Consider the following 26,290-nt stretch of genomic DNA (forward strand, 5'->3'; position numbering starts at 1 on the left):
GTCCCGGTTGGGATCTTAGAGCCGTATGCCACGTTGCAGCATTTACTTTATGTTGCTTTATTAAATACTGTTTAACTTACCTTCTTATACCTACTGAGCTTTTACACTTCCCTAGAATAATGGCATTCAGTTCTGGACCCTGCACCTCAGCAAAGAATATATTGTCGAGTAAAATATAAAGGGTCCCAAATGAAACCTTTACAGGTCGTCTCTTCGAGAATCTGAAAGTTTGAAGTTCTGGGTTGATATATGTCCTCTATTTTAACTTCTACACTGACAACAACTTACATTTATATAGTATCTTTATAGTCACAAAATATCTAAAGGTGATTGACAGCATAATAGGATAAGGAATTGACACAACCATGTAGGAGATGACAGGTCAGGTCAAAGGGGTAAGTTGGTATCGAGAGGATTAGGGAGGGAGTTCCAGAACATAAGCCATTAACTATCAATGGTGGGGAAAAGAAGTCGGGGAAGCAGAAGACACCGGGATTGGCGGATGGCAGAGTTTGTGGAAGTTTGTGGGCTGGAAGAGGTGACAGCCATGATGAAACCATGGAGGGATTTGAACCCAGAAGGGTGCAAATTTTAAAACTGAGGGGTTGTCAGACTGTGAGCCAAACAGGTCCATGAGCATAAAAGTGACAGGACTTGGTGCGAGTTGGGATATGGGCAGCAGAGATTTCGATGGCTCAAATTTACAAAGGCTGAACGATGGGATGTTGGACAGGAGAGTCTTTGAATAGGCAGATTGACAAATGACAAAATCATTTTATAATATGTGTTTTTATTGAAGTATTTACATTTTATACACTGTACATTCAGCAAGGATATATGTGTTGGTTACAGATATACAAGTCATTTCCCAGGCGGCACTGTGGCACAGTGGTTAGCACTGCTGCCTCATGGCGTCAAGGACCTGGGTTTGGTCCCATCCCTGGGTCTCTGTCCGTGTGGAGTTTCGCATTCTCTCCGTGTCTGTGTGAGTCTTACCCCCACAACCCAAAAATGTGCAGGCTAGGTGGATTGGCCATATTAAATTGCCCCTTAATTGGGAAAAAAATAATAATTGGATACTCTAAATTTATATTAAAAAAACAAATCATTTCCCTCTGCATTGATCCCTCTACATTGGGCAGTTATCTTCTATTTACATGCGTGCAATGTTTTCCACTTCTCTTTCCCCCCCCCCCCCCCACACACTTTTTGTCAGTTGGCCTCACCCCCTGCCCCTGCTCCCCCCACCCCCTCGCCACTCTATTTTTGGCATTTCATTAGGGGCTCTGTCTATTGTGGCTTCGTTCTAAGCTCCCTGATTTCTGTATTGGCTGTTTTACAGTCTCCCCCATTTCTGGCCTCTAACGCCCCCCCCTCTCTGTCTGTTGCCTGCAGTCACAATGGCTCCCGTGCCCCACTTGCTCTATTGGCTGTTGGCTTCACACAGGTCCTGGAACAAGTTAGCGAATGGCTCCCATGCTTTGTGGAAGCCATCCTCTGACTCTTGGATATCGAATTTGATCTTCTCCAGGTGAGAAATTCCGACAGCTCTGCCAGCCAGTCTGCAGCTGTGAGTGCTGCTGCTGATCGCCAGCTGGGCAGGATTCTCCGGCGTGCGATGATGGAGGCAAACACAAGGGCATCGGCCGTCTCCCTCATGAATAGTTCTGGCTGGTCCGATACTCCAAAGGCTGCCACTCTTGGGCATGGCTCTACCCTCAGCCCCACAACCTTGGACATTGCCTTGAAGAAGGTTGTCCAAAACCCGACATGTCTAGGGCATGCTGTCCTCTACCTCCGGGAAGAACCTGCTCATTCCGGTTCTTGTCGGCTGTGCTCTGTGCCCCGCTTTAAGCTGCATGAGGTTTAACCTTGCGCATGAGGAGGTGAAGCTGGCCCTGCTCAGTGCTTCGCTCCAGAGTCCGCACCCTATTTCCGTCCCTAGCTTTTCCTCCCATTTTTCCTGTGTTTCGTCCAGTGGGAAGTGTGTCCTTTCTAACAGTCGTCCGTACAGGTCCCCGTAGTTTCTCCTCCCCAGACTGGCTGTATCCAGTAATTCCTCAAGCATTGTGTTTCTCTGGGTCTGTGGGTAGGCTGTTGTGTCCTTGTGGAGAAAGTTCTTGACCTGTAGATGTCGGAGTTCATTTCTGTTAGGTCGCTCCAGGCTCTGGGCCAGTTCCTCCATCGTCGCTAGTCTGTCCTCCGTGTAAAAGTTTCTGATTGTCAGTGTTCCCCCCCATCCTGGCTCCAGCTCTTAAAGGTGGCATCAAGCACAGCTGGGTGCAAACCTATGGTTGCTGCAGATGAGGACCATGGTGGACATCTTGGTCAACTGGAGTGCTGCCTCATCTGGTTTCAGGTTCTGAGGATAGCTACCACCAGTGGTCCTGGCGCCTTTCCCGCCTGCATGGGGTTGATGCTCTCCATGACTTCTTCCAGCCCCCTCTGTCTATCGTTCCCCACGACCGGCATATCCAGTCCGTCGTTCCCCACGACTGGCATATCCAGTCAGTCGAAGAATGTTTCATCCCCGAGGCCCCATTGGGGGGATCGGAGGTGCACAATCCCCGGTAGAAGGCCTCAAACACTTTGTTGACTTTTTTTGGTTCGTCTACCAGTCTGCTGATGCTTTCCTTCACCTCGTGGCTGCTGCTTTCTCAGCTGGTCAGCATTACCTCTGTGTTTGTAGAAGATTCCCTGTGTCTGGCGGAGTTGGTGCACTGCTTCCCTGGTGGCTCGCAGGTTAAAGTCCATTGTAGCTTTTTCCTTTCCACCAGACGCTCTACGGTCGGGGCCTTGGAATATCTCCCATCAGCCTCCAGAATGGAGTCGATTAGTTGCTGTCTCGCCGCCCTCTTCCCTGTCTCTGCGTGCCTTATAGGCGATAATTTCTCCTCTAATCGTAGCCTTCATTGCCTCCCAAAATGTGGAAAATTAGACCTCTCGATACCAGTTGTTAGTAATTGGGAAGTCCTCTGATGTTCCAGGTGACTATTCTGTTGAAGTTTTGTCGTTCCCCGATTGACCAAAATGCCCACCATGGTCCCCATCTGCGGCAACCATATGTTCGCACCAGCTGTGCTTGAAGCCACCTTTTAAGAGCTGGAGCCAGGTTGGGGGGACAGAGACGATCAGAGACTCCTGTGGGATCAACCATACTTACCTTGTGGGTGTACCCCTGCACTCGGGGTTTCCCTTTCTTAGAGGGCCATCCAAAATGGCTGCAGTCACCGTACTCACCATGAGGCCAGACCCCTGCGTTCCGGGGTTTCCCATTGTCCAGGGGCCACCCAACATGACCACCAACTGTGTGTACGCCGTGTGGGTGAGCCCTTGCACTCCAGGGTCTCCCTTTGTTCAGAGACCCTCTCAAGTGGCTGCTTGCGGTGCCATCTTGTTCCACGTTTCTGAGAGTGACCTGCTGAAGCCAATCTAGAGTCTCCCTCCCCTCTTGTTCGCCCTGTGATTTTGCCCCCCCCCCCCCCCCCCCCCCCACCACCACCCCTCTTGCTGCCCCTCTATCACTCATACCTCCTGCCGCTAGCTTTCCCGCCAGTGTGGTGGCCCCCCCTCCCAGGGTCAATCTGACCCCTTCCTACGCCAGCTCTGCTGGTGTCCCTACTTTCTCCTCTTCACCCTCTACTGCACCTGCCCCCTCTCTATGAGTTGCTTCCCCTATTCATAACGAGGCGATGTAGTCCCGCGCAAAATTTCCCATTGATTTCCTCGGCCCCCTCTGTGTCTTTCTTACCGCTGCCTCTCTTGCTCCCTGTTCAAGCCGTTCTTATGGACGAACCCGTCAGCCTCTGCACAAGCTGTAAAATAATGTTCCTTGCCCTGATATGTTGCCCAGAGCCTGGCTGGGAATAGCATCCCTAATCTGATTTTGTTTTTATATAGAGCCGACTTTGCCTGGTTAAATTCTGCCCTGGGCTTTGCCGGGTATGCCCCAATGTCTTGGTACACTCTGATTTTCTGTCCCTCACACTTGCATGCCTTCAGCTGTTTGGCCCAGTGAAGGATCCTTTCCTGGTCCTGGTACTTGTGCAGCTTGGCTGTTACCGCTCTCGGCTGTCCCCTTGCCTTGGGCTTCGGTCGGAGCGATAGGTTCTGCCTATCTCCAGCGGCTTGGGAAGCTCCACCCCCCCCCCCCCCCCCCCCCCCACTATGCTGCCCGAAATTTAGGCCACATAGTCAGTCGGGTCCCTGCCCTCGATTCCCTCTGGCAGGCCCACTATTTGAATGTTCTGCCGCCTCGACTGATTTTCTTGGTCCTCGACCTTCCCTTTTCAGGCTCCCCGCGTCCCCACCAACCTCTTGATTCGGCTTACAGAGCGACGATTGGGTTGCTCTGGTCTGTCAATGCCTTTTCCAACTCCTTTATAGTGCTCCCCTGGGCTTCCAGTCACCTTCCTATGCTGTCAAGGGCCATCTGAATGGCGGCTAGCGCCTCCGCCGCCTTGACTGCCACCTTTATCTCTGCCTTGGGCAAGTGACAAAATCATGAATGAAGTCTTCAGTACCCAGAGATCCCACGGCAAGGTTTTTGACTGTGCTTCATTTGAGATTATGGGTGGCATAGTGGTATTGTCACTAGATTAGTAATCTAAAGACCCAGGGTACTGCTCTGGGGACCCACGATTCAAATCCCACCACGACAGATGGTGGAATTTGAATTTAATCAATACAAATCTGGAATTAAAGGTCATGATGACCATGAAACCATTGTCATAAAAACCATCTGGTTCACTAATGTCCTTTAGGGAAGGAAATCTGCCATCCTTACCCGGTCTGGCCTATATGTGACTCCAGACCCACGGCAACGTGGTTGACTCTTAACTTCCTTCAAAATGGCCTATCAAACCACTAGATAGTCACAAAAACAGCTCACCACTAATTAGGGATGGGCAGTAAATGCTGACCTAACTGGCGATGGCCACATCCAATGAATGAATGGAATCTACTGGAGACTTAATTATTTTTGCCAGCGGGGAGATGTTGCCTCGTGGTGGAGTGGGATTCGACAAAGATCCTTCAGGCATTTCACCAAAGGAGGCACTCGGGGAAAGTGCCACAAAAACAATTGAAAAAAATTACCAAGACTCCGGTGGCGGCCGTGAGTTCAGTGGTCGCACATAAGGTAGCTCCCACTTGGAAACTTGTTTTTGACCATTTTTGCCCAATAAATGGCTGCTGTGTTGGCAAGAAAAGTTAAGATTGTTGGTTTCTCTTCCGGTGTGGGATGTCTGCGGGATATAACATGGAGCAAAAATGGAATAAAGCCCCGCTCAAGATTCAGAGGATCCTCGTGGGAAGGCGAAAGAGCTGGCAGTGTTTGTGGAGCAGATGGGGGGTGGATCCATGGAGGTTTAGTCACCTGAGAGAGCGGGTGCTCTCCTTTTCGCACATGCATCAGGTGTATTCCCGAATACATTTTTGCGGTGGGAAAATCACCACCCAGGGGTGGTGGGGATGAGTGCATCGCGATAGTAATATCGGACCATGCACCACATTATGGCTGGAGGCGGATCGAGCCCAAGCCCACACCCCTCATGGAGGTTAGACACAGTGCTCCTAGCAGACAAGGGGTTCTGTGAGAAGGTAGCCTCAGCCTTTGGGAACTATATAGATTTCAGTCAGAACAGAGAGGTTTCGCCCTCTACGTCCCCTCTAATCACCACCATCAGCTTTTCCCAGAATGTAATCTCATAGACCCACAGAGACAAGGTTGGAAGGCAGGCAGAGATTAGTGGGCTCCATTCAGGACAGGCAGTACTCCACAGTCCCAACAATGGAGCTGTTAGTGGAGAGAAAGAGGTTACAAATGGAATATGATTTGATATTGACAGGGAAGGTGGTGAACCAACATTGTTGCTCACGAGTATGTTATAATTATGTTGAGAAGGCCAGCCGTCTATTAGCTCACCAGTTGAAGCGGGAGGCGGCCACATGGGAGATATCCCTGATTCAGTGGGGAGGGCTGGTGATGGCCCCGGACAAGATTAATGGCGCCTTTGCGGCATTCTACTGGGGGCTGCATAACTTTGAGCCCCCGGAGGAGAACTCTGGGATGGAGGCATTTTTGGACGGGTTGGTGGTGGGAGGGGGCAAAGGGGCAAGGGTTGGAGGCCCCGTTCCTTGCAATCGGGGAAGGCATGTGGACCGGATGGTTTCCCGATGGAATTTTACAAGCAGTTTGCAGCATCACTGGCGCCACATTTATTGAGGATGTTTAATGACTCTTGTCACGGGGGCAGACTGGCCAATTTGGCGCAAGCACCTATTTTCCCTGATCCTGAAGAAGGACTAGGATCCCGTGGAGTGTGGGTCTTATAGGCCTATCTCTTTATCAAATACCGATGCAAAAGTATTTGCTGAGATTCTGGCGAAGCATCTGGAGGAAAGGTACCAGAAGTAATCATATCCATTGATGCAGGGAAGGCTTTTGATCAAGTGGAGTGGAGATATCTCTTCGAGGTCTGGGACGATTTGGATTTGGGCCAACATTTATCCCCTGTTGTATAGCGTTCCCATGGCAATGCGGTGAACTCAGGATATTTCCGGCTACAAAGGGGGGACGAGACAGGGATGTCCATTATCCCTGTTGTTCACGTTGACATTCCTATTTGTGTTACAGTCTTTCCCAATCTTCCTCCCCAAATCTTTTATAGTTAAGGTGGACAAGTTAATCTCGGCCTTTGTGTGGCTGGGTAAGACTCCCAGGATTCGGGGAGGTTTTCTACAGAGGAGACTGCGTTCGGGCATTACCAAATTTAATGTTCTACTACTGGCCGGTGAACATTGAGGAGGTATGATGGTGGTTTGGGGAGCCAGGGTCGGGGTGGGGGCAATGGAAGTGGCCTTCTGTGTAGGGCTGTGTCTGCGGGCATTGGCTATTGCCTCTCTCTTGTGCTCTCCGGCCAGGTTTGTAATGAGCCCGGTAGTGGTGGCATCTGTAAATATCTGGAACCAGTTCAGGCAACATTTTGGATTGGGGGCATGTCAGCATTGTCGCCAATTTATGGAAGTAATAGGTTTGTACCATCAGGGTTAGATGCAACATACAATATTTGGAAGAGGGAGAGGGTTCAGAGTTTTAGGGATCTGTTTGTGGCAAGAGGTTTGCAGGACTGGAGGAGATGTGTATCAGCTTCCGAGGGGGAGCGTGTTTAAGTATCTGCAGGTGCAGAACTCGCAAAGAACTCCCTTCACTCCTCCAGTTGCCGAGACATACACTGATGGACATGATGTTATCTTGTGATCAGCTGGGAGAAATGAAGATAGCTGACATATATGGGTGGTTGTTGGATACTGGAAATTCTCCATTGGGGAAGTAGGAAGAGGAACTGGACCGGAGGCTGGAGGGAGGGGTATGGATGGATGGCACGGTAGCACAGTGGTTAGCACTGCTGCTTCACAGCTTCAAGGTCCCAGGTTCGATTGCCGGATTGGGTCACTGTGTGGAGTTTGCATGTTCTCCCTGTGTCGGCGTGGGTTTCCTCCGGGTGCTCCAGTTTTTTCCCACAAGTCCCGAAAGACGTGCTGTTAGGTAACTTGGACATTCCGAATTCTCCCTCTGTGTACCCGAACAGGCTCGGAATTTGGCAACTAGGGACTTTTCACAGTAACTTCTTGCGGTGTTAATGTAAGCCTACTTGTGACAATAAAGATTATTAAAATAAAAAATTAAAAGATTTTGTAAAGGGTAAACTCTACTTACTCTTGCTGAGCCTGATACAAGGTAGTGCGGAGGGTGTACATGACTAGAGCACGGATGAGTGGGTTCTTCCTCGAAGTGGAGGACAGGTGTGAACGGTGCAGAAGGGGGCCGACGAACACTTGCACATGTTCTGGTCCTGTCATAAATTGGTTGAGTTCTGGGTCTCGTCCTTTGAGACCATGTCGAAAATCATGGGGGTTAGGTTGGAACTGTGTCCACTAGTGGCGATTTTTGGGGTTTTGGATGAGCCGGAGCTTCTGGAGGAGAAGTGGCTGACGTCCAGACCTTTGCTATCTGCCTGGCGAAGAGTCCTGCTTGGATGGAGGTTGGCGGTGCCACCTGGGGCATTGGCATGGTTGGGGGGAACCTGGCAGAATTTTAATGCTGGGAAAAAATAAAATATTCCATTAGAGGCTCGGAGGAAAGGTATTACAGCAGGTGGAAGCCGTTCAGCGCCACCTTCAAAGATCTGTTTATTGGCCAGCACCTGGGGGATGGGTCGATGGGGGTGGAGGTGGGCGGGAGGTGGCTAGGGGATCTGGGGTTTTGGATTTTCTACAGTTGGTTTAAAAACAAAAAATTAACAAACTATTATATTTGAATGAACTGTATGTGTATGAAATTTTTTGCATTGTTTGGAATAAAAATGTTTTAAAACCATAGTTAGAATTATCAGGTAAAACTGAGCTGATTGCTGTCTTTTTCTCAAGAAAAGAGAAGCTGAGAGGTGACCTATGAGAGGTTATTAAAATCGACAGTATTTTAGGATTGATGGGTGGTTTATTCACTTGTGAAGGAGGGAGTGGGGTTGGGGGGGGTGCTAAAACTAGGGATTATGAATCTAAAATCATTGCTGATTAAGCACAAAACTGAATCCAAGCCCTCAGATACAATACAGAATAGGATGGAATAAACTGTGTTCTTCACCACCACACTCAGGTCACAAGGACCATAACATTTAATGCTTGAACCATTCTAATCTCTCAGAGATATTTTGTGATTTCTTCTAACCGGCTGAATTTTTAGATTTTAAAAATCAGTCGTGATGATTAAATTGGCTTTGGCACCAGTGTCTAACTTCAATTGGACAACTGTACCAATCACTTTAAGTTGTAGCAGCCATTTGTCCTCATCAACTGCATTTATTTTAAATGGAGTATCAGTTTGCATTTTTTTAAGTGATGGTGAATTTTTTGATGTCTCCAAAAAATTCTTCTGTGTTATTACTCCAATGATGTTTCATCACTGGAGACTGTGCCTTCCACTGTGCTGACTGATTTGGGGTTGAACTAAGAGTAACAATTCTGAGCAAAGTGATTTTTTTCCTTTGCACCTGGAACAAAACACTTCCTTAATTTATTTTTTTGACACATGTTTTACACAGAAATACTTTGTCCTGATCTTTAACCTGTTTATTGATGTGTGAGGAACTGCAGGAACTTTCCCGCCTTTTTGGAAAAAGGGTGGCAACGGGAGTGCTTTCCTCCCTGAAAGCCAATATCCACACAAATATGACCTCCTCTGAATACTTTCCGTTAGATAGAGGCATTAGACAGGGCTAGCCCCTTTCTCCATTGCTCTTCGCGATGGCCATTGAACCTCTTGTGATAGTGTTGAGGCCGTCAGAGGGATGGAGGGGAATACACTGAGAGGGGAAGGAGCACCAGATCTCACTATATGCAGATGACCTACTTTTATTTTAAGATCCAGTCTCCTCAATAGAAAACATCATGAAGATTCTCATGAGATTTGTTACATTCTTAGGCTATAAATTAAATGTGGGTAAATGTGAAATGTGAACTCGACAGCCAGTAGAGCTCAGCTTCGCTGTTGTTTCGTCTCTCACCCTCTAATGTCTGATATCTGGGGATCCGTGTGCTCCATAACTGGGCTTTACTCCACAAGCTGAACTTTGAACCTCATCGGTAAAGTCAAAACGGACTTCCAGAGGTGAAATAATCTCCGTGACTCTGTGTGTGTGTGGGGGGGGGGGGGGGGGGGGGGGGAGGTGGGGTGGGGGGGGGGGGTGAAGGATCCAAACTGTCAAGATGAATATGCTACCTAGGTTTTTATTCTTAGTTCAAGGCACGGTAGCACAATGGTTAGCACTGTTGCTTCACAGCGCTAGGGTCCCAGGTTTGATTCCCGGTTCTGGTCACGGCTTGTGCTGAGTCTGCACGCTTTCTCCGTGTCTACATGGGTTTCCTCTGGGTGCTCCGGTTTCCTCCCACAAGTCCTGAAAGACGTGCTGTTAGGTGAATTGGACATTCTGAATTCTCCCTCAGTGTACCCGAACAGGTGCTGGTGTGTGTCGACTCTGGGCTTTTCACAGTAACTTCATTGCAGTGTTAATGTAAGCCTACTTGTGACAATAAAGATTATTGTTATATGTATCCCCATTTTTTTACCTAAAGCATTTTTTATTTAGTTGTTCAAAAATAAATTTAGAGTACCCAATTCATGTTTTCCAAGTATGGGACAATTTAACGTGGTCAATCCACATACCCAGCACATCTTTGGGTTGTGGGGGTGAAACCCACGCAAACACGGGGAGAATGTGTAAACTCTACACGGACAGTGACCCAGAGCCGGGATCGAACCTGGGACCTTGGCGCCGTGAGGCAGCAGTGCTAGCCACTGTGTTGACCTCAAAAGCATTTTTTATTCCAGGCAACAATATATTGTCGTCTGACTGGTTATATGTCCCAGAGTCTGCAGAGCTCTGCTACAGAGAGACAGAGGATTGGGAGGCTTGGCTCTCCCAAAATCTCCTGTATTATTACTGGTTGCTAAAATATGGAAAATCGAACTGGAGTAAATTGGAGGCATGGTCTTGTGCCGTAGCCTCCTACACTCCATAATTACCGCACTGCTGCCCTTCTCCCCAGTCGGTCTTTCCTCGAACCCTGTGGTGATCACCTCCCTCAGGATTTGGAAGCAGTTTTGACAGCACTTGAAGCGTCCCTCACATTCCTCACTGGCCCCGATATGTGACAACCATCTCTTTGGGCTTGGAACCATCGTTCAGGTCCTGGAGAATGGGAGGACTGGTGCACTTTGGGGGTTTATTTCTAGATGTTGGCTTTGCCAGCCTTGAAAAACTGACAAATAAATACAATCTGACTAGTCCCAAACTTCTTTAGTTTTTTTCAAATTCCGGATTTTTGAGGTAAGTTATTTTCATCCTTCCCCATTCCCCTCCGTCTTCCCTGCTGGGAAATGTATTGGCCTTGGCACTGCGGGGATCTGTACAGCCTCATTCTATCTTTGCAACCTGCCCCTTTGGATAGAGTATATTAGAAATGGATGGAGGAACTAGGCTCTGTGCTTACTGAGGAGGTTTGGAGAGATGTCCTCCAGAGAGTGAAGAGTTTGTTTCAGTTCAAAGTGCTACATAGAAAGCATTGGACGAAGGCAACGATGAGTGGATTCTTTCAAGACATGGAGAACAAGTGTGACCGCTGTTCACTTGCACCGGCTAACCGCACACATGCGTTTTGGTCTTGTCCTAAGCTTGCTGGATACTTGGCCTCCTCTTTCGACACATTATCCAAAAGTTTGCAGACAACCTCAGAACCGTGCCCACTGGTTGCAACATTTGGGGTTTCGGATCCCTGCCTCGGGAGTGAGGACGGATGTTCTTGCCTTCTTCGGCTCCTTAATAGCCAGGAGGTGTATATTACTCATCTGGAGATCTCCCTCACCACCCAAGGCATCTGCTTGGATGGATGATTTGATATCGGTCTTGCATCTGGACAACGTCAAGTATACCATCAGAGGCTTGGTGGGGAGGGTCTACCAGAGATGGTGGCCATTGAGTTGTTTCTTTAAGGACCTGGGCACATTACAGGGGTGGGGGGCAGGGGGGAGAGTTAGTGGTTAGTCAGTTAGTATTTGGTTGTTTACGAAAGGTATAGTCCAAAATATACACATAATATATGTATATTACTACTTTTATTTGGTAATTCAATAAAATATTTGTCAAAAAACGTCTTTAACCAAATTTGTGGTAACAATTTGGAAGTCGCTCGCATGTGGAGTAATTTAGAGATTTAAGGAGAAAATAGATAAGACCCAATATCAAATTTGTTTAATTTCGCACTCCGTGTAGCACTCTGGGCGTTTCCACTAAGCCAAAGACATGATATAATGTGGCTTATTATTTTCATTTTGTTTTTTATAAATTTGTTTTTCTTTTTCTCCCCCAGTGAAACCAGGGTCTCCGTGAGTGAGGATGAGAGGAACTGCCTTGTGCAGGCTGCCCAGTAAAGGCCCAGCGCACAGAAGTTGGAAAAGATGCACCTTAGTGGAGTGGATCATTCACCGTGTCTGAGGTGCAGCAAGGGTCACATTTTGGATTCCGCAGAATAAACAGAGGATGAGTCAGGCAGGAAGGTTCCAGTTAATTGGGACGCCTTCTGGTTGTGGTTTTAATAACAGCAAACTTGCTAAAAATGTGCTTTTGAACTCGGCTGCGTCCTGCTCCATTTTGATTTGAGAACGGGTCTTGTCAGTGCTCGAGAGTTCGATTTAGCCAGTGGAATGAGAAACTTCAAAATGTTTCCTGCTAGAAATGAGTGTCCTTGAAAGATTGATTTTCTTTGAGGATTTATTTTACTCTGGGTGTGGCTCAGGCTGCAAGATAGAAAAGCCAATTGAATAATTGCAGTTGGGCGTTTTTTATATTTTATGCCTACCTGACAATAAAATTTCGCATTTTGTTATGAGAGACTGCATCTTCTATAATCCAAAGAACCCTGAGACCACAGGTGGATTAACACACAGGCTGATTGAGAGATGGATTAACACACAGGCAGACAGGGCCTGTGCGTCAAGGTCAGAGATGGATTAATACACAGGCAGACAGGACCTGTACCAGGGTAAGAAGTGGATTAACACACAGGCCTGTGCCCTGGGTCAGAGGTGGATTAACATACACACTAACAAGGCATGTGCACCAGGGTCTGAGGTGGATTAACACACAGGCTAACAGCACCTGTACCAGGTAAAATTTGGATTAACATGCAGGATACTGGGGCCTAGGGCAGCATGTGGCGCAGTGGATAGCACTGGGACTGTGGCACTGAGGACCCGGGTTCGAATCCCAGCCCTGGGTCACTGTCCGTGTGGAGTTTGCACATTCTCCCCATGTCTGCATGGGTTTCACCCCCACAACTCAAAGATGTGCCGGTTAGGTGGATTGGCCACACTATATTGACCCTTAATTAGAAAAAGAAAATAATTGGGTACTCTAAATTTAAATTTATTTTTAAAAAAAGGATAATGGGGCCTGTGCCCAGGTAAGAAGTGGATTAGCACACAGGCTAACTGCGTCTGTACTTAGTTAAGAGGTGGATCAACACACAGGCTAACAGGGCCTATACACAGTAAACATTGGAGTAACATATGGGGCCCAGAGGTGGATTAACACATGGGTTGACAGGGTATGTGCCAGGGTCTAAAGTGGATTAACACACAGGCTGACAAGACCTGTGTGCCTGGGGCAGAGGTGGATTAACACAGGCTAACATTGATTGATTGATTCATTTATTGTCACATGTACTGAAGTACAGTGAAAAGTATTTTTCTGTGGCCAAGGAAACATACACAGTAGACTAGGCCTGTGTGCCAGGATGTGCGGTGGAATTACCTCAGGCTAACAGGGCATGTGCACCAGAGTTTGAGATGGATTTGCATACATACTAACAGGGCCTTGCACCAGAGCTAGTGGTGGATTAACACACAGGCCGACAGTGCCTGTACCCATGGTCAGAGGTGGATTGACAGGCTGACATGACTGTGCCCAGGGTTGAAGATGGATTAACACACAGTTGACACAGCTTTGCAAAGGGTCAGAGGTGGATTAACATACATGATGTGGCGATGCCGGCATTGGACTGGGGTGAGCACAGTAAGAAGTCTTACAACACCAGGTTAAAGTCCTCCACTATGATTAACATACAGGTTGACACCGCTTTGCCCAGGGTCAGAGATGGATTAGCACATAGGCTAATGGTGTCTGGACCCAGGTAAAAGGTGGATTAACACACAGTTGACAGGGCCTGTGCCTAGGGCTATAGGTGCTTTAACAGTGCCTGTGCCAGGTAAGAGGTGAATTAACACACAGGCTGATAGGGCCTTGCCCAGGGCCGGAGGTGGATTAACACGCAGGCTAATAGTGCCTGTACCCAGTTAACAGGTAGAGGTGGATTAACTTTCAGGCTAATGGGGCCTGTGTCCAGGTTCAGAGGTGGATGAACACACAGGGTGATAGGACCTGTGCCCCCGGTCAGATGTGGATTAACACACAGGGTGATAGGGCCTGTGACCCCGGTCAGATGTGGATTAACGCACAGACCAGCAGGGCCTGTGCTCGCGGTCAGAGGGGAATAAAGACATGGGGTGACAGGGTCTTCCATGATGTACCTTTGAATGTCGTCACTATTGTAGGAAATGTGGAGCCGATGCTGCTCAGCAAGATTCTGTTAGCAGCCAAGCGATAATGGTGGAATAAGCTCTCAGAACCATAGAACTCCCACAGTGCAGAAAGAGACCATTCGGCCCATCAAGTCTGCACTGAACCTCTGAAAGAGCACCCTACCTAGGCCCACTCCCCCACCCTATTCCTGTAACCCATAACCCCATCTAACCTGTTCATTCTTTGGATACTAAGGGACAATTTATTATGGCAATTCACCTAACCTGCATATCTTTGGACTGTGGGCAGAATCCGGAGCACGTGGAGGAAACCCACGCAGACATGGGGAGAATGTGCCAACTTCACACAGTCACCCAAGGGCACGATTCAACCTAGATCCCTGGTGCTGTGAGGCAGCAGTTTTAACCGCTGTACCACTCTTCTAACAAGGTTGGTTGCGGGCTAAATGTTGCCAAGGACACCAGGGAAACCTCGTCAAAATTGTGCAATGTGCTCTTTTTCATTCACCTGAAAGGGAAGGTGGTACCTCGTTTTAAAGTCTTGCAAAGCCCAACACCACAGGTGCCGCAGTGGTTAGCACTGCTGCCTCACGCCGCCAAAGTCCCAGGTTCAATCCCGGCTCTGGGTTACTGTCCGTGTGGGGTCTGCACAGTCTCCTCATGTTTGCATGGGCTTCACCCCCACAACCCAAAAAATACATGCAGGGTAGGTGGATTGGCCATGCTAAATTGCCCCTTAATTGGAAAAAAATTAATTGGGTCGTCTAAATTTAATTAAAAAAATAGTCCAACACCACCTTATGACTGCATTAAAGTGTCAGCTTGGATTTCCTCCTATGGTGTTCAGAATGGAGTTTGGAAAGGATGTCTTAAATGAAGTGGATAAATTATTTTAACATGCAGCCATTCTAGGCTGAGATGAGGAGAAATATCTTGAGAGCTTTGGGAGAGAATTCCAGAGATTCACAGAGAGCTGTAAATGACCTCAAGGGTGATCAATAGAATTTTGGATTCTAAGTGAATCAAAGGAAATGGAGATAGTGCAGAACAGTGGATTGATGTAGAAACCCTGCCATGATTGTACTGAATGATGGTGAAGGCTCAAGTGGTTGTATCGCTGTTTGCTGCACCTTCTATTCTTGTGTTTGTTGTTAACCTCCCTTGCTGAAGAAACTCCACTGTGCTCCATTCAATTTTGAACAGAAATTGCACTCAATGGTGTCAAGGTGATGGTGATGTTCATTCAGGATCCGAGTTGCTATGTAACATACACTTTCCACAGCTCCAGACTGTAACATGCATGGAATAGTGATGGTAGAGGTTCCAACATTCTTCCCATCACCTGACTGACCAGGAATCTCTCCCATTTTTACCACCTGCTATCGGGGTGTGGGAAGGATTTACAGGTTGATAATCTGCCTGTTTGGCCACGTTATGATTGCACCTTCCTTGACCATCAAGTCCCAGTTTCTGACTCAGAGGCAGGGGTGCTACCAAGTGCGCCACAAGACCTCCCAGGTCATAGCATTGTAAAACATCTGTATCAGCTTTAAAGTATCTGAAGGGGTGCTCAGGGTAAAAGACTATTAGATGAAAGTAGCTGGGACAATGAGTAAGACAGAGAAGACAGCATTAAGCAATGTGACACCTACTTTGGTTAGTTTACTAGACAAAGACTATGAAATCAACAATAGAAAATGTATTCCATAAGCATAGGCACTTGTAGCATTTATTCACAATTAAGAATATAGTCTTAAAGTAATGAAACATATTAATACTTGTTAATAGTAAAATGCTCACAAGGCATAACGGGAAAAGCCAACTAAAGTTAGCCACATTCTTCAGGGAAGAGGAGTCACATATAATAGTCTGTTCAGCAGAAAGCATTTTTCATCAGCAGCCTCAGATAGCCCTGATGAATATAGACAAAAGCTCCAGTCAGGAACCAGGCTGAGGTGGGAAGGATTGAATATATAAAGAACCAAGGACAGAATTTAAGGGGTCTGGAAAAACAGGAGACCACAAGACTCTAAAGGCCATGAGCTGATCACGCAGTACCAAGCTGGCTAGTGGCCAAAGTCCATTGGTCAAGGTATGTAATCTGTGACAGTAATGATTGGATCATTTACTACCGAGGTGGGCTATCCGCCTTTTGAAAATTGTATAAGTACCAAACTAAGAACGATGTAAATTCAGAGTGATGTGACCATCAATTCACACGACACGTAGTTGGAAGTGAACAGTGGTTTTAATGATCTTACAACTAAGCCAGCCTGCGACGCAATGAACTGGCAGGCAGGCTCAGACTGCCAGGCTTTATACTTACGGTTAGTGGGAGGAGCCATGGACGGAGCCAAGGGTGGAGCCCAATACAAACTCCTCATCTCCCCCTAGGGGCAGAGCCGCACAACTGCTCGTATACCGAGCTTACACAGACACAGTATATCATATATAATAAGTGTGAATAACACGGTCTGTGATTCACCACACAGAGTCAATCTGGAACTGCTCCAGTTTGCTCCCCCCCGTAAGTTGGTTAAGCTTGGAAAATAAAGGTCGCTTTAACCAGAATTACTGTCACCGCGAGTCTTTGTGTTCGATGAGCCGCAAATAGGAAGGGAAATCCCTCACGCGAAAGACAGCTGAATACTTAGTCTCTGAAAAAGCTTCTATTGTAACTGATTCCAAAGATGTAGCCACAGCTCACAGTACATTTTAGCAACTCATTGGCAAATGAGACAGCAAATATTTGATGCACTTTCTGCTCACCCGTACCTCTGCACAATGTAATTGTCAATATAACCCACTGTAAACCATACAGTAGAACATTGGAGTAGGCCATTCAGCATTGTGAGCCTGCTCCACCATTCAATAATATCATGGCTGATCTGATTGTGGCATTAACTCCACTGCTGCCTGTCTCCCTTAAAGCTCTGTGTATATCAGCTTTCAATATACTCACTGATGGAGCATCCACACCCCTCTGGGGTAGAGACTTCCAAAGAAATTCCTCCTCATCCTCAGTCCACATTGGCTGACTCAGTTACACCACTGCTGTAGATGGAATCGTTGTCACCGAGTACAATTCACTCTAATATTTGTGCTTATATAATCCCAAAACCTGGGTCTATCAATATTAACGTAATTTTTAAATAATCACAGCACAATCTCTTTCAGTATGTGACTGATTGAATGATATGGAGGGCTTGGCCATAAGGAATGGCTTCTTTAATGTGTTTAGGGTGGGAGCGCCGTATACACAGGATCTGCTCAGACGAGGAGGAACGTAACAGACATCTACAGACGCTGACAAGTGCCCTTGTATGAATGGGATATGGTGCTCGACTCATCGATCACAGTTCCAACATGCCACAGTAAAAAACCGCACTGACTTCCTTAGAAGATGAACACGGGACACAACTGGCCTGACAGAGTACCCTTCGTTGTCCAGTACTTCCCCGGAGCGGAGAAACTACGACATCTTCTTCGCAGCCTTCAAAACGTCATCAATGAAGATGAACATTTTGCCAAAGTCATCCACTCCCCCACTACTTGCCTTCAAACAATCGCGCAACCTCAAACAAACCATTGTTTGCAGCAAACTACCCAGCTTTCAGAACAGCGACCACGACACCTCTGCCATGGCAATCTCTGCAAGACGTGCCAGATCATCAACATGGGTACCACCATTACACGTGAGAACACCACCCACCAGATACATGGTACATAATCATGCGATTTGGCCAATATTGTCGAGCTCATACGCTGCAGCAAAGGATGTCCCGAAGCGTGGTACATTGGCGAGACCATGCAGACGCTGAGACAACGGACATCGTGCGACAATCGCCAGGCAGGAATGTTCCCTTCCAGTCGGGGAACACTTCAGCAGTCAAGGGCATTCAGCCTCTGGTCTTCGGGTAAGCGTTCTCCAAGGCAGCCTTCAGGACGCGCAACAACGCAGAATCGCTGAGCGGTTGCGGCTATGCGGAGCTAAGTCGCATGTTCGGCAGCTCCCGCTAGAATTGGACTTTCGGACTCTTTTTAGGGCCCCCTGTGGCACTTTTTCGACGTTCCCCAGTGCGGGAAGGAGATAACATCAATCCCCCGGAATTGTATATGATTAGACAAGGAGTGGAGCGGTGAAAAAGGTGGAGTTTGAGCAGAGATAGGTGTGAGGAAGGAAGGCTAAGATGGCAGCGGGTGGAGACCAGGCAACGTGGGAGCAGTGGTCACAGGAGCAGCAGGAGTTTCTCCAGCGCTACTTCACGGAGCTGAAATCAGAGCTCTTAGAACCAATGAAGGCCTCGATTGATAAGGTGCTTGAGACCCAGATGGCCCAAGGAGCAATGATCCGGGAGGTCCGACAAAAGATCTCGGAAAACGAGGACGAAATCTTGGGCTTGGCGGTGAAGGTGGAGACGCTCCATAAGAAATGGCAGGCGAAGCTCGAGGACCTGGAGAACCCGTCGAGGAGAAAGAATCTGCGGAAAGGCTCCCGGAAAGGCTGGAAGGTTCAGATATGGGTGCCTACGTGGTCACCCGAGCCGCCGCGGGCGGTGCTGGTGCGGTTCCATCGGTTTGCGGACAGAGAATGTGTGCTAAGGTGGGCTGGTAGCCCCCTGATTCGGCTGATAACCTGGAACGTAAGAGGCCTGAACGGGTCGGTCAAACGGGCCCGTGTGTTCACGCACCTGAAGGGGCTGAAGGCAGATGTGGTCATGCTTCAGGAACCGCATCTGCGGCTGGCAGATCAGGTAAGGCTAAGGAATAGGTGGGTAGGCCAGGTGTTTCATTCGGGGCTGGATGCAAAAAATCGGGGGGTGGCGATCTTGGTGGGGAATCGGGTGTCGTTTGAGGCACTGAGCATTGTTGCAGACAATGGAGGTAGGTATGTGATGGTGAGTAGTAAGCTGCAGGGGGTGCAGGTGGTCTTGGTAAATGTATATGCCCCGAATTGGGACAGTGCGGGGTTCATGCAGCGTACTCTGGGCCGGATCCCGGATTGAGAGACAGGGGGCTTGATACTGGGCGGGGACTTTAACACGGTGCTGGACCTGGCATTAGATCGCTCTAGGTCTAGGACGGGTAGGAGGCCGGCGGTGGCCAAGGTGCTGAGGGAGTTTATGGATCAGATGGGGGGGGTGGGGTAGATCCGTGGAGGTTTGCGAGACCGGAGGCCAGGGAATTCTCATTCTTCTCCCACGTCTATAAGGCCTACTCTCGGATTTACTTTTTTGTAATGAGCAGGGTGCTGATTCCGAGGGTGGAGAACACGGAGTATTCGGCGATAGTCATCTCTGACCATGCCCAACATTGGGTAGACCTCATGCTGGCGGAGGAGAGGGACCAGTGCCCGCTGTGGCATTTGGAGGTGGGGCTGTTGGCGGACAAAGAGGTGAGCGGGCGGGTCCGGGGGTGCATAGAGAGGTACTTGGAGACCAATGACAATGGGGAGGTGCAGGTAGGGGTGGTTTGGGAGGCGTTGAAGGTGGTGGTCAGGGGAGAGCTGATCTCTATCAGGGCCCATAAGGAGGGGCAAGAGAGGAAAGAGAGGAAGAGGCTGGTGGGGGAGATGGTCAGGATAGATAGGAGGTACTCAGAGGCCCCTGAGGAAGGGCTACTCAGGGAGCGGCTCAGCCTTCAGGCCGAGTTTGATTTGTTGACCACCAGGAAGGGGAAGCACAGTGGAGGAAGGCGCAAGGGGGGGGGGGTGTATGAGTATGGCGAGAAGGCCAGCAGGATGCTGGCACACCAGCTTAGGAAGAGGGAGGCAGCGAGGGAGATTGGGGGAGTGAGGGAAGGAGGGGGGAGCACGGTGCGCAGTGCGGCGGGGATTAACCGGGTTTTCAGGGACTTCTATGAGGGACTGTATCGGTCTGAGTCCCCATCGGAGGAGGCGGGGTGGGTCGTTTTCTGGACCGGTTCCCGAGGGTAGAGGAGGACCAGGTGACGGGGCTGGGGGCGCCGGTTGGGTTGGAGGAACTGGTTAAGGGACTAGGGAGCATGCAGGCGGGGAAGATGGGTTCCCGGTGGAATTCTATAGGAAATACGTGGACCTGCTGGGCCCGCTGCTGGTCAGGACTTTCAATGAGGCAAGAGAAGGAGGGGTCCTGCCCCCAACGATGTCTAGGCGCTGATCGCCCTGATCTTGAAGCGAGCCAAGGACCCTTTGCAGTGCGGTTCGCTTCTCATCGTAGATGCGAAACTGCTGGCAAAGATATTGGAAATGAGGATCAAGGACTCTGTCCCGGGGATTATACAAGAGGACCAGACGGGTTTTGTGAAAGGGAGGCAGCTGAATACCAATGTACGCAGGCTCCTAAATGTAATTATGATGCCGGCGGTGGAGGGGGAGGTGGAGGTAGCGGTAGCTATGGACGCGGAGAAGGCCTTTGATAGGGTGGAGTGGGGATACCTGTGGGAGGTGTTGAGGAGGTTTGGGTTTGGGGAGGGGTTCGTCAGCTGGGTGAGGCTGCTGTACGAGGCCCCGGTGGCGTGTGCGGCTATAAACAGGAGGAGGTCGGAATATTTTCGGCTATACCGAGGAACGAGGCAGGGGTGCCCTTTATCCCCCCTGCTCTTTGTGCTGGCGATAGAGCCCCTAGCAATGGCCTTGAGGGAGTCTAGGAATTGGAGAGGGTTGATGCGGGGGGAGGGGGGGGGGGGGAACACCGGGTATCGTTGTATGCAGACGATCTGTTATTGTATGTGGCGGACCCGGTGGGGGGAATGCCGGATGTGTTGAGGATCCTCGGGGAGTTTGAGGATTTCTCCGGGTATATTGCTTAACCTGGGGAAGAGCGAGCTGTTCGTGGTGCACCCGGGAGACCAGGAGAGGGGATTGCTGAGCTTCCGCTAAAAAGGGCAGGGATGAGTTTCAGGTATCTGGGGGCTCAGGTGGCTAGAAGCTGGTAGGCCATGCATAAGCTCAACTTAACAAGGCTGGTGGAGCAAATGGAGGAGGAGTTCAAAAGGTGGAATATGCTGCCGCTCTCCCTGGCGGGTAGGGTGCAGTCGGTTAAAATGATGGTGCTCCCGAGGTTTCTGTTTTTGTTTCAGTGCCTCCCCATCCTGATCCCTAAGGCCTTTTTTAAACGGGTTAACAGGAGTATCATGGGGTTCGTGTGGGCTAAGAAGACCTCGAGGGTGAGAAGGGTGTTTCTGGAGCGGAGTAGGGACGGGGACGGTGGGGGGGGGGGGGGGGGGGGGGGGCGCTGGCATTGCCTAACCAATGCGGGTATTATTTGGCTGCCAATGTGGCGATGATACGCAAGTGGGTGATGGAGGGGGCAGCTTGGAAGAGGTTGGAGATGGCGTCCTGTGTGGGCACGAGCCTGGGGGCGCTGGTGACGTCACCGGTGCCGCTCCCTCCAATGAGATACACTACGAGCCCGGTGGTGGCGGCGACGCTTAGACTTTGGGGGCAATGGAGACGACACAGGTGGGAGGTCGGGGCCTTGGTGTGGTTCCCGATACGTGAGAACCATCGGTTTGCCCCGGGGAGAATGGATGGGGGGTTCCGGAGCTGGTATAGGGTGGGCATTCGGAGGGTAGGGGACCTGTTCATCGACGCGAGGTTTGCGGGCCTTAGGGAACTAGAGGAGAAATTTGGGCTCCCCCGCGGAAACACCTTCCTATATATGCAGGTTAGGGCGTTTGTTAGGCGTCAGTTGGTGGAGTTCCCGCTGTTGCCGGCGCCCAGGGTTCAGGACAGGGTGTTGTCGGGGTGTGGGTCGGAGCGGGTAGGATTTCGTCAATTTACCAGTTGATACAGGAGGAGGAGGAGGCCTCAGTGGAGGAGTTAAAAGGTAAGTGGGAGGAGGCCCTGGGAAGAATGAATTCTTCCTCCTCTTGTGTCCAGCTTAGCCTGATACAATTTAAGGTACTGCACAGGGCGCATATGACTGGGGCAAGGCTGAGCCGGTTCTTTGGGAGTGAGGATAGGTGTGTGAGGTGTTCGAGGGCTTCTGCAAACCATACCCACATGTTCTGGGCATGCCGCGTGTTAGAGGAGTTCTGGAGGGGTGCAGCGAGGACGCTATCAAAAGTGGTGAACTCCAGGGTTGAGCCGGGCTGGGGGCTCACAATATTTGGGGTGTCAGAAGAGCCGGGAGTGCAGGAGGCGAAAGAGGCCGGTATTCTGGCCTTTGCGTCCCAAGTAGCCCGGCAAAGGATTCTGCTTCAGTGGAAGGATGCGAGACCCCCAAGTGTGGAATCCTGGATTAATGACATGGTTGGGTTTATTAAATTGGAGAAGATGAAATTTGCCTTAAGGGGATCTGTGCAGGGGTTCTTCAGGCGGTGGCAGCCGTTCCTAGACTTCCTGGCGGAGCGTTAGGGGATGGTCAGTAGCAGCAGCAATTTTGAATAAAAATATTTACAAAAAAAAAACGCAGGATCACCGAGCAAAAACTTATAGTCAAATTCCGCACACATGAGTACGGCCTCAACTGGGACCTGGGATTCATGTTGCATTACATTCATCCCCCACCATCTGGCTTGGAGTGGGGAAATCCTACCAACTGTCCTGGCTTGAGACAATTCACACCACTTTAACCTATGATTATCCCTCTCTCCTGTTGCTCCATTTGAACCTGTAAAGACTTAATTACCTGCAAAGACTCGCACTCAAGGTATCGTCTTGTATCTTTGACTTTGTCTATATATATGTTTTTGGAACCCACCTCTTCATTCACCTGAGGAGGGAGCTGGGCTTCGAAAGCTAGTGATTCGAAACAAACCTGTTGGTCTTTAACCTGCTGTTCCTCTCGCTGTCTCTCTCCACTTGTTCCTCTCACTGTCTCTCTCCACTTGTTCCTCTCACTGTCTCTCTCCACTTGTTCCTCTCACTGTCTCTCTCCACTTGTTCCTCTCACTGTCTCTCCCCTTGTTCCTCTCACCGTCTCTTTCCCCTTGTTCCTCTCACTGTCTCTCTCCCCTTGTTCCTCTCACTGTCTCTCTCCTCTTGTTCCTCTCACTGTCTCTCTCCCCCTTTTCCTCTCACTGTCTCTCCCCTTGTTCCTCTCACTGTCCCTCTCCCCTTGTTCCTCTCACTGTTTCTCCCCTTGTTCCTCACTGTCCCTCTCCCCTTGTTCCTCTCACTGTCTCTCCCTTTGTTCCTCTCACTGTCTCTCTCCCCTTGTTCCTCTCACTGTCTCTCTCCCCTTGTTCCTCTCACCTGCTCTCTCCCCTTGTTCCTCTCACTGTCTCTTTCCCCTTGTTCCTCTCACTGTCTCTCTCCCTTTGTTCCTCTCACTGTCTCTCTCCCCTTGTTCCTCTCATTGTCTCTCTCCCCTTGTTCCTCTCACTGTCTCTCTCCCCTTGTTCCCCTCACTGTCTCTCTCCCCTTGTTACTCTCACTGTCTCTCTCCCCTGGTTCCTCTCACTGTCTCTCTCCCTTTGTTCATCTCACTGTCTCTCTCCCCTTGTTCCCCTCACTGTCTCTCTCCACTTGTTCCTCTCACTGTCTCTCTCCCCTTGTTCCTCTCACCATCTCTCTCCCCTTGTTCCTCTCACTGTCTCTCTCCCCTTGTTCCTCTCACTGTATCTCTCCCCTTGTTCCTCTCACTGTCTCTCTCCCCTTGTTCCTCTCACTGTCTCTCTCCACTTGTTCCTCTCACTGTCTCCCCTTGTTCCCTCACTGTCTCTCCCCTTGTTCCTCTCACTGTCTCTCTCCCCTTGTTCCTCCCACTGTCTCTCTCCCCTTGTTCCTCTCACTGTCTCTCCCCTTGTTCCTCTCACTGTCCCTCTCCCCTTGTTCCTCTCACTGTCTCTCCCCTTGTTCCTCTCACTGTCCCTCTCCCCTTGTTCCTCTCACTGTCTCTCCCTTTGTTCCTCTCACTGTCTCTCTCCCCTTGTTCCTCTCACTGTCTCTCTCCCCTTGTTCCTCTCACCTGCTCTCTCCCCTTGTTCCTCTCACTGTCTCTTTCCCCTTGTTCCTCTCACCGTCTCTCTCCCTTTGTTCCTCTCACTGTCTCTCTCCCCTTGTTCCTCTCACTGTCTCTCTCCCCTTGTTCCTCTCACTGTCTATCTCCCCTTGTTCCCCTCACTGTCTCTCTCCCCTTGTTACTCTCACTGTCTCTCTCCCCTGGTTCCTCTCACTGTCTCTCTCCCTTTGTTCATCTCATTGTCTCTCTCCCCTTGTTCCCCTCACTGTCTCTCTCCACTTGTTCCTCTCACTGTCTCTCTCCCCTTGTTCCTCTCACCATCTCTCTCCCCTTGTTCCCCTCACTGTCTCTCTCCCCTTGTTACTCTCACTGTCTCTCTCCCCTGGTTCCTCTCACTGTCTCTCTCCCTTTGTTCATCTCACTGTCTCTCTCCCCTTGTTCCCCTCACTGTCTCTCTCCACTTGTTCCTCTCACTGTCTCTCTCCCCTTGTTCCTCTCACCATCTCTCTCCCCTTGTTCCTCTCACTGTCTCTCTCCCCTTGTTCCTCTCACTGTATCTCTCCCCTTGTTCCTCTCACTGTCTCTCTCCCCTTGTTCCTCTCACTGTCTCTCTCCACTTGTTCCTCTCACTGTCTCCCCTTGTTCCCTCACTGTCTCTCTCCCCTTGTTCCTCTCACTGTCTCTCTCCCCTTGTTCCTCCCACTGTCTCTCTCCCCTTGTTCCTCTCACTGTCTCTCCCCTTGTTCCTCTCACTGTCTCTCTCCCCTTGTTCCTCTCACTGTCTCTCCCCTTGTTCCTCTCACTGTCCCTCTCCCCTTGTTCCTCTCACTGTCTCTCCCTTTGTTCCTCTCACTGTCTCTCTCCCCTTGTTCCTCTCACTGTCTCTCTCCCCTTGTTCCTCTCACCTGCTCTCTCCCCTTGTTCCTCTCACTGTCTCTTTCCCCTTGTTCCTCTCACCGTCTCTCTCCCTTTGTTCCTCTCACTGTCTCTCTCCCCTTGTTCCTCTCACTGTCTCTCTCCCCTTGTTCCTCTCACTGTCTATCTCCCCTTGTTCCCCTCACTGTCTCTCTCCCCTTGTTACTCTCACTGTCTCTCTCCCCTGGTTCCTCTCACTGTCTCTCTCCCTTTGTTCATCTCACTGTCTCTCTCCCCTTGTTCCCCTCACTGTCTCTCTCCACTTGTTCCTCTCACCATCTCTCTCCCCTTGTTCCTCTCACTGTCTCTCTCCCCTTGTTCCTCTCACTGTATCTCTCCCCTTGTTCCTCTCACTGTCTCTCTCCCCTTGTTCCTCTCACTGTCTCTCTCCACTTGTTCCTCTCACTGTCTCCCCTTGTTCCCTCACTGTCTCTCCCCTTGTTCCTCTCACTGTCTCTCTCCCCTTGTTCCTCCCACTGTCTCTCTCCCCTTGTTCCTCTCACTGTCTCTCTCCCCTTGTTCCTCTCACTGTCTCTCTCCCCTTGTTCCTCTCACTGTCTCTCCCCTTGTTCCTCTCACTGTCTCTCTCCCCTTGTTCCCCTCACTGTCTCTCTCCCCTTGTTCCTCTCGCTGTCTCTCTCCCCTTGTTCCTATCACTGTCTCTCCCCTTGTTCCTCTCACTGTCTCTCCCCTTGTTCCTCTCACTGTCTCTCTCCCCTTGTTCCCCTCACTGTCTCTCTCCCCTGGTTCCTCTCACTGTCTCTCTCCCCTTGCTCCTCTCACTGTCTCTCCCCTTGTTCCTCTCACTGTCTCTCTCCCCTTGTTCCTCTCACTGTCTCTCCCCTTGTTCCTCTCACTGTCTCTCTCCCCTTGTTCCTCTCACTGTCTCTCTCCCCTTGTTCCTCTCACTGTCTCTCCCCTTGTTCCTCTCACTGTCTCTCTCCTCTTGTTCCCCTCACTGTCTCTCTCCCCTTGTTCCTCTCACTGTCTCTCTCCCCTTGTTCCCCTCACTGTCTCTCTCCCCTGGTTCCTCTCACTGTCTATCTCCCCTTGTTCCTCTCACTGTCTCTTTCCCCTTGTTCCTCTCACTGTCTCTCTCCCCTGGTTCCTCTCACTGTCTCTCTCCCCTTGTTCCTCTCACTGTCTCTCTCCCCTTGTTCCTCTCGCTGTCTCTCCCCTTGTTCCTCCCACTGTCTCTCTCCCCTTGTTCCTCTCACTGTCTCTCTCCCCTGGTTCCTCTCACTGTCTCTCTCCCCTTGTTCCCCTCACTGTCTCTCTCCTCTTGTTCCCCTCACTGTCTCTCTACCCTTGTTCCTCTCACTGTCTCTCT

The 26,290-nt window shown here is 49.8% G+C and overlaps 1 protein-coding gene across 2 annotated transcripts in view; it reads left to right on the plus strand.

Annotated features, from left to right (window-relative positions):
• Nucleotides 1–12,447, plus strand: part of LOC119965039 (programmed cell death protein 4-like) — a 48,338-nt gene extending 35,891 nt beyond the window's left edge. For both annotated transcript variants that reach the window (XM_038795257.1, XM_038795255.1), the window contains one exon: nucleotides 11,929–12,447. In XM_038795257.1, the coding sequence (XP_038651185.1) occupies nucleotides 11,929–11,989 (61 nt within the window). In that variant the 3' untranslated portion in view covers nucleotides 11,990–12,447. The remainder of the gene's footprint in view (nucleotides 1–11,928) is intronic.
• The last annotated feature ends 13,843 nt before the right edge of the window (nucleotides 12,448–26,290 follow it).

Source organism: Scyliorhinus canicula, chromosome 4, assembly GCF_902713615.1.
Source record: "Scyliorhinus canicula chromosome 4, sScyCan1.1, whole genome shotgun sequence".
NCBI lineage: Eukaryota > Metazoa > Chordata > Chondrichthyes > Carcharhiniformes > Scyliorhinidae > Scyliorhinus > Scyliorhinus canicula.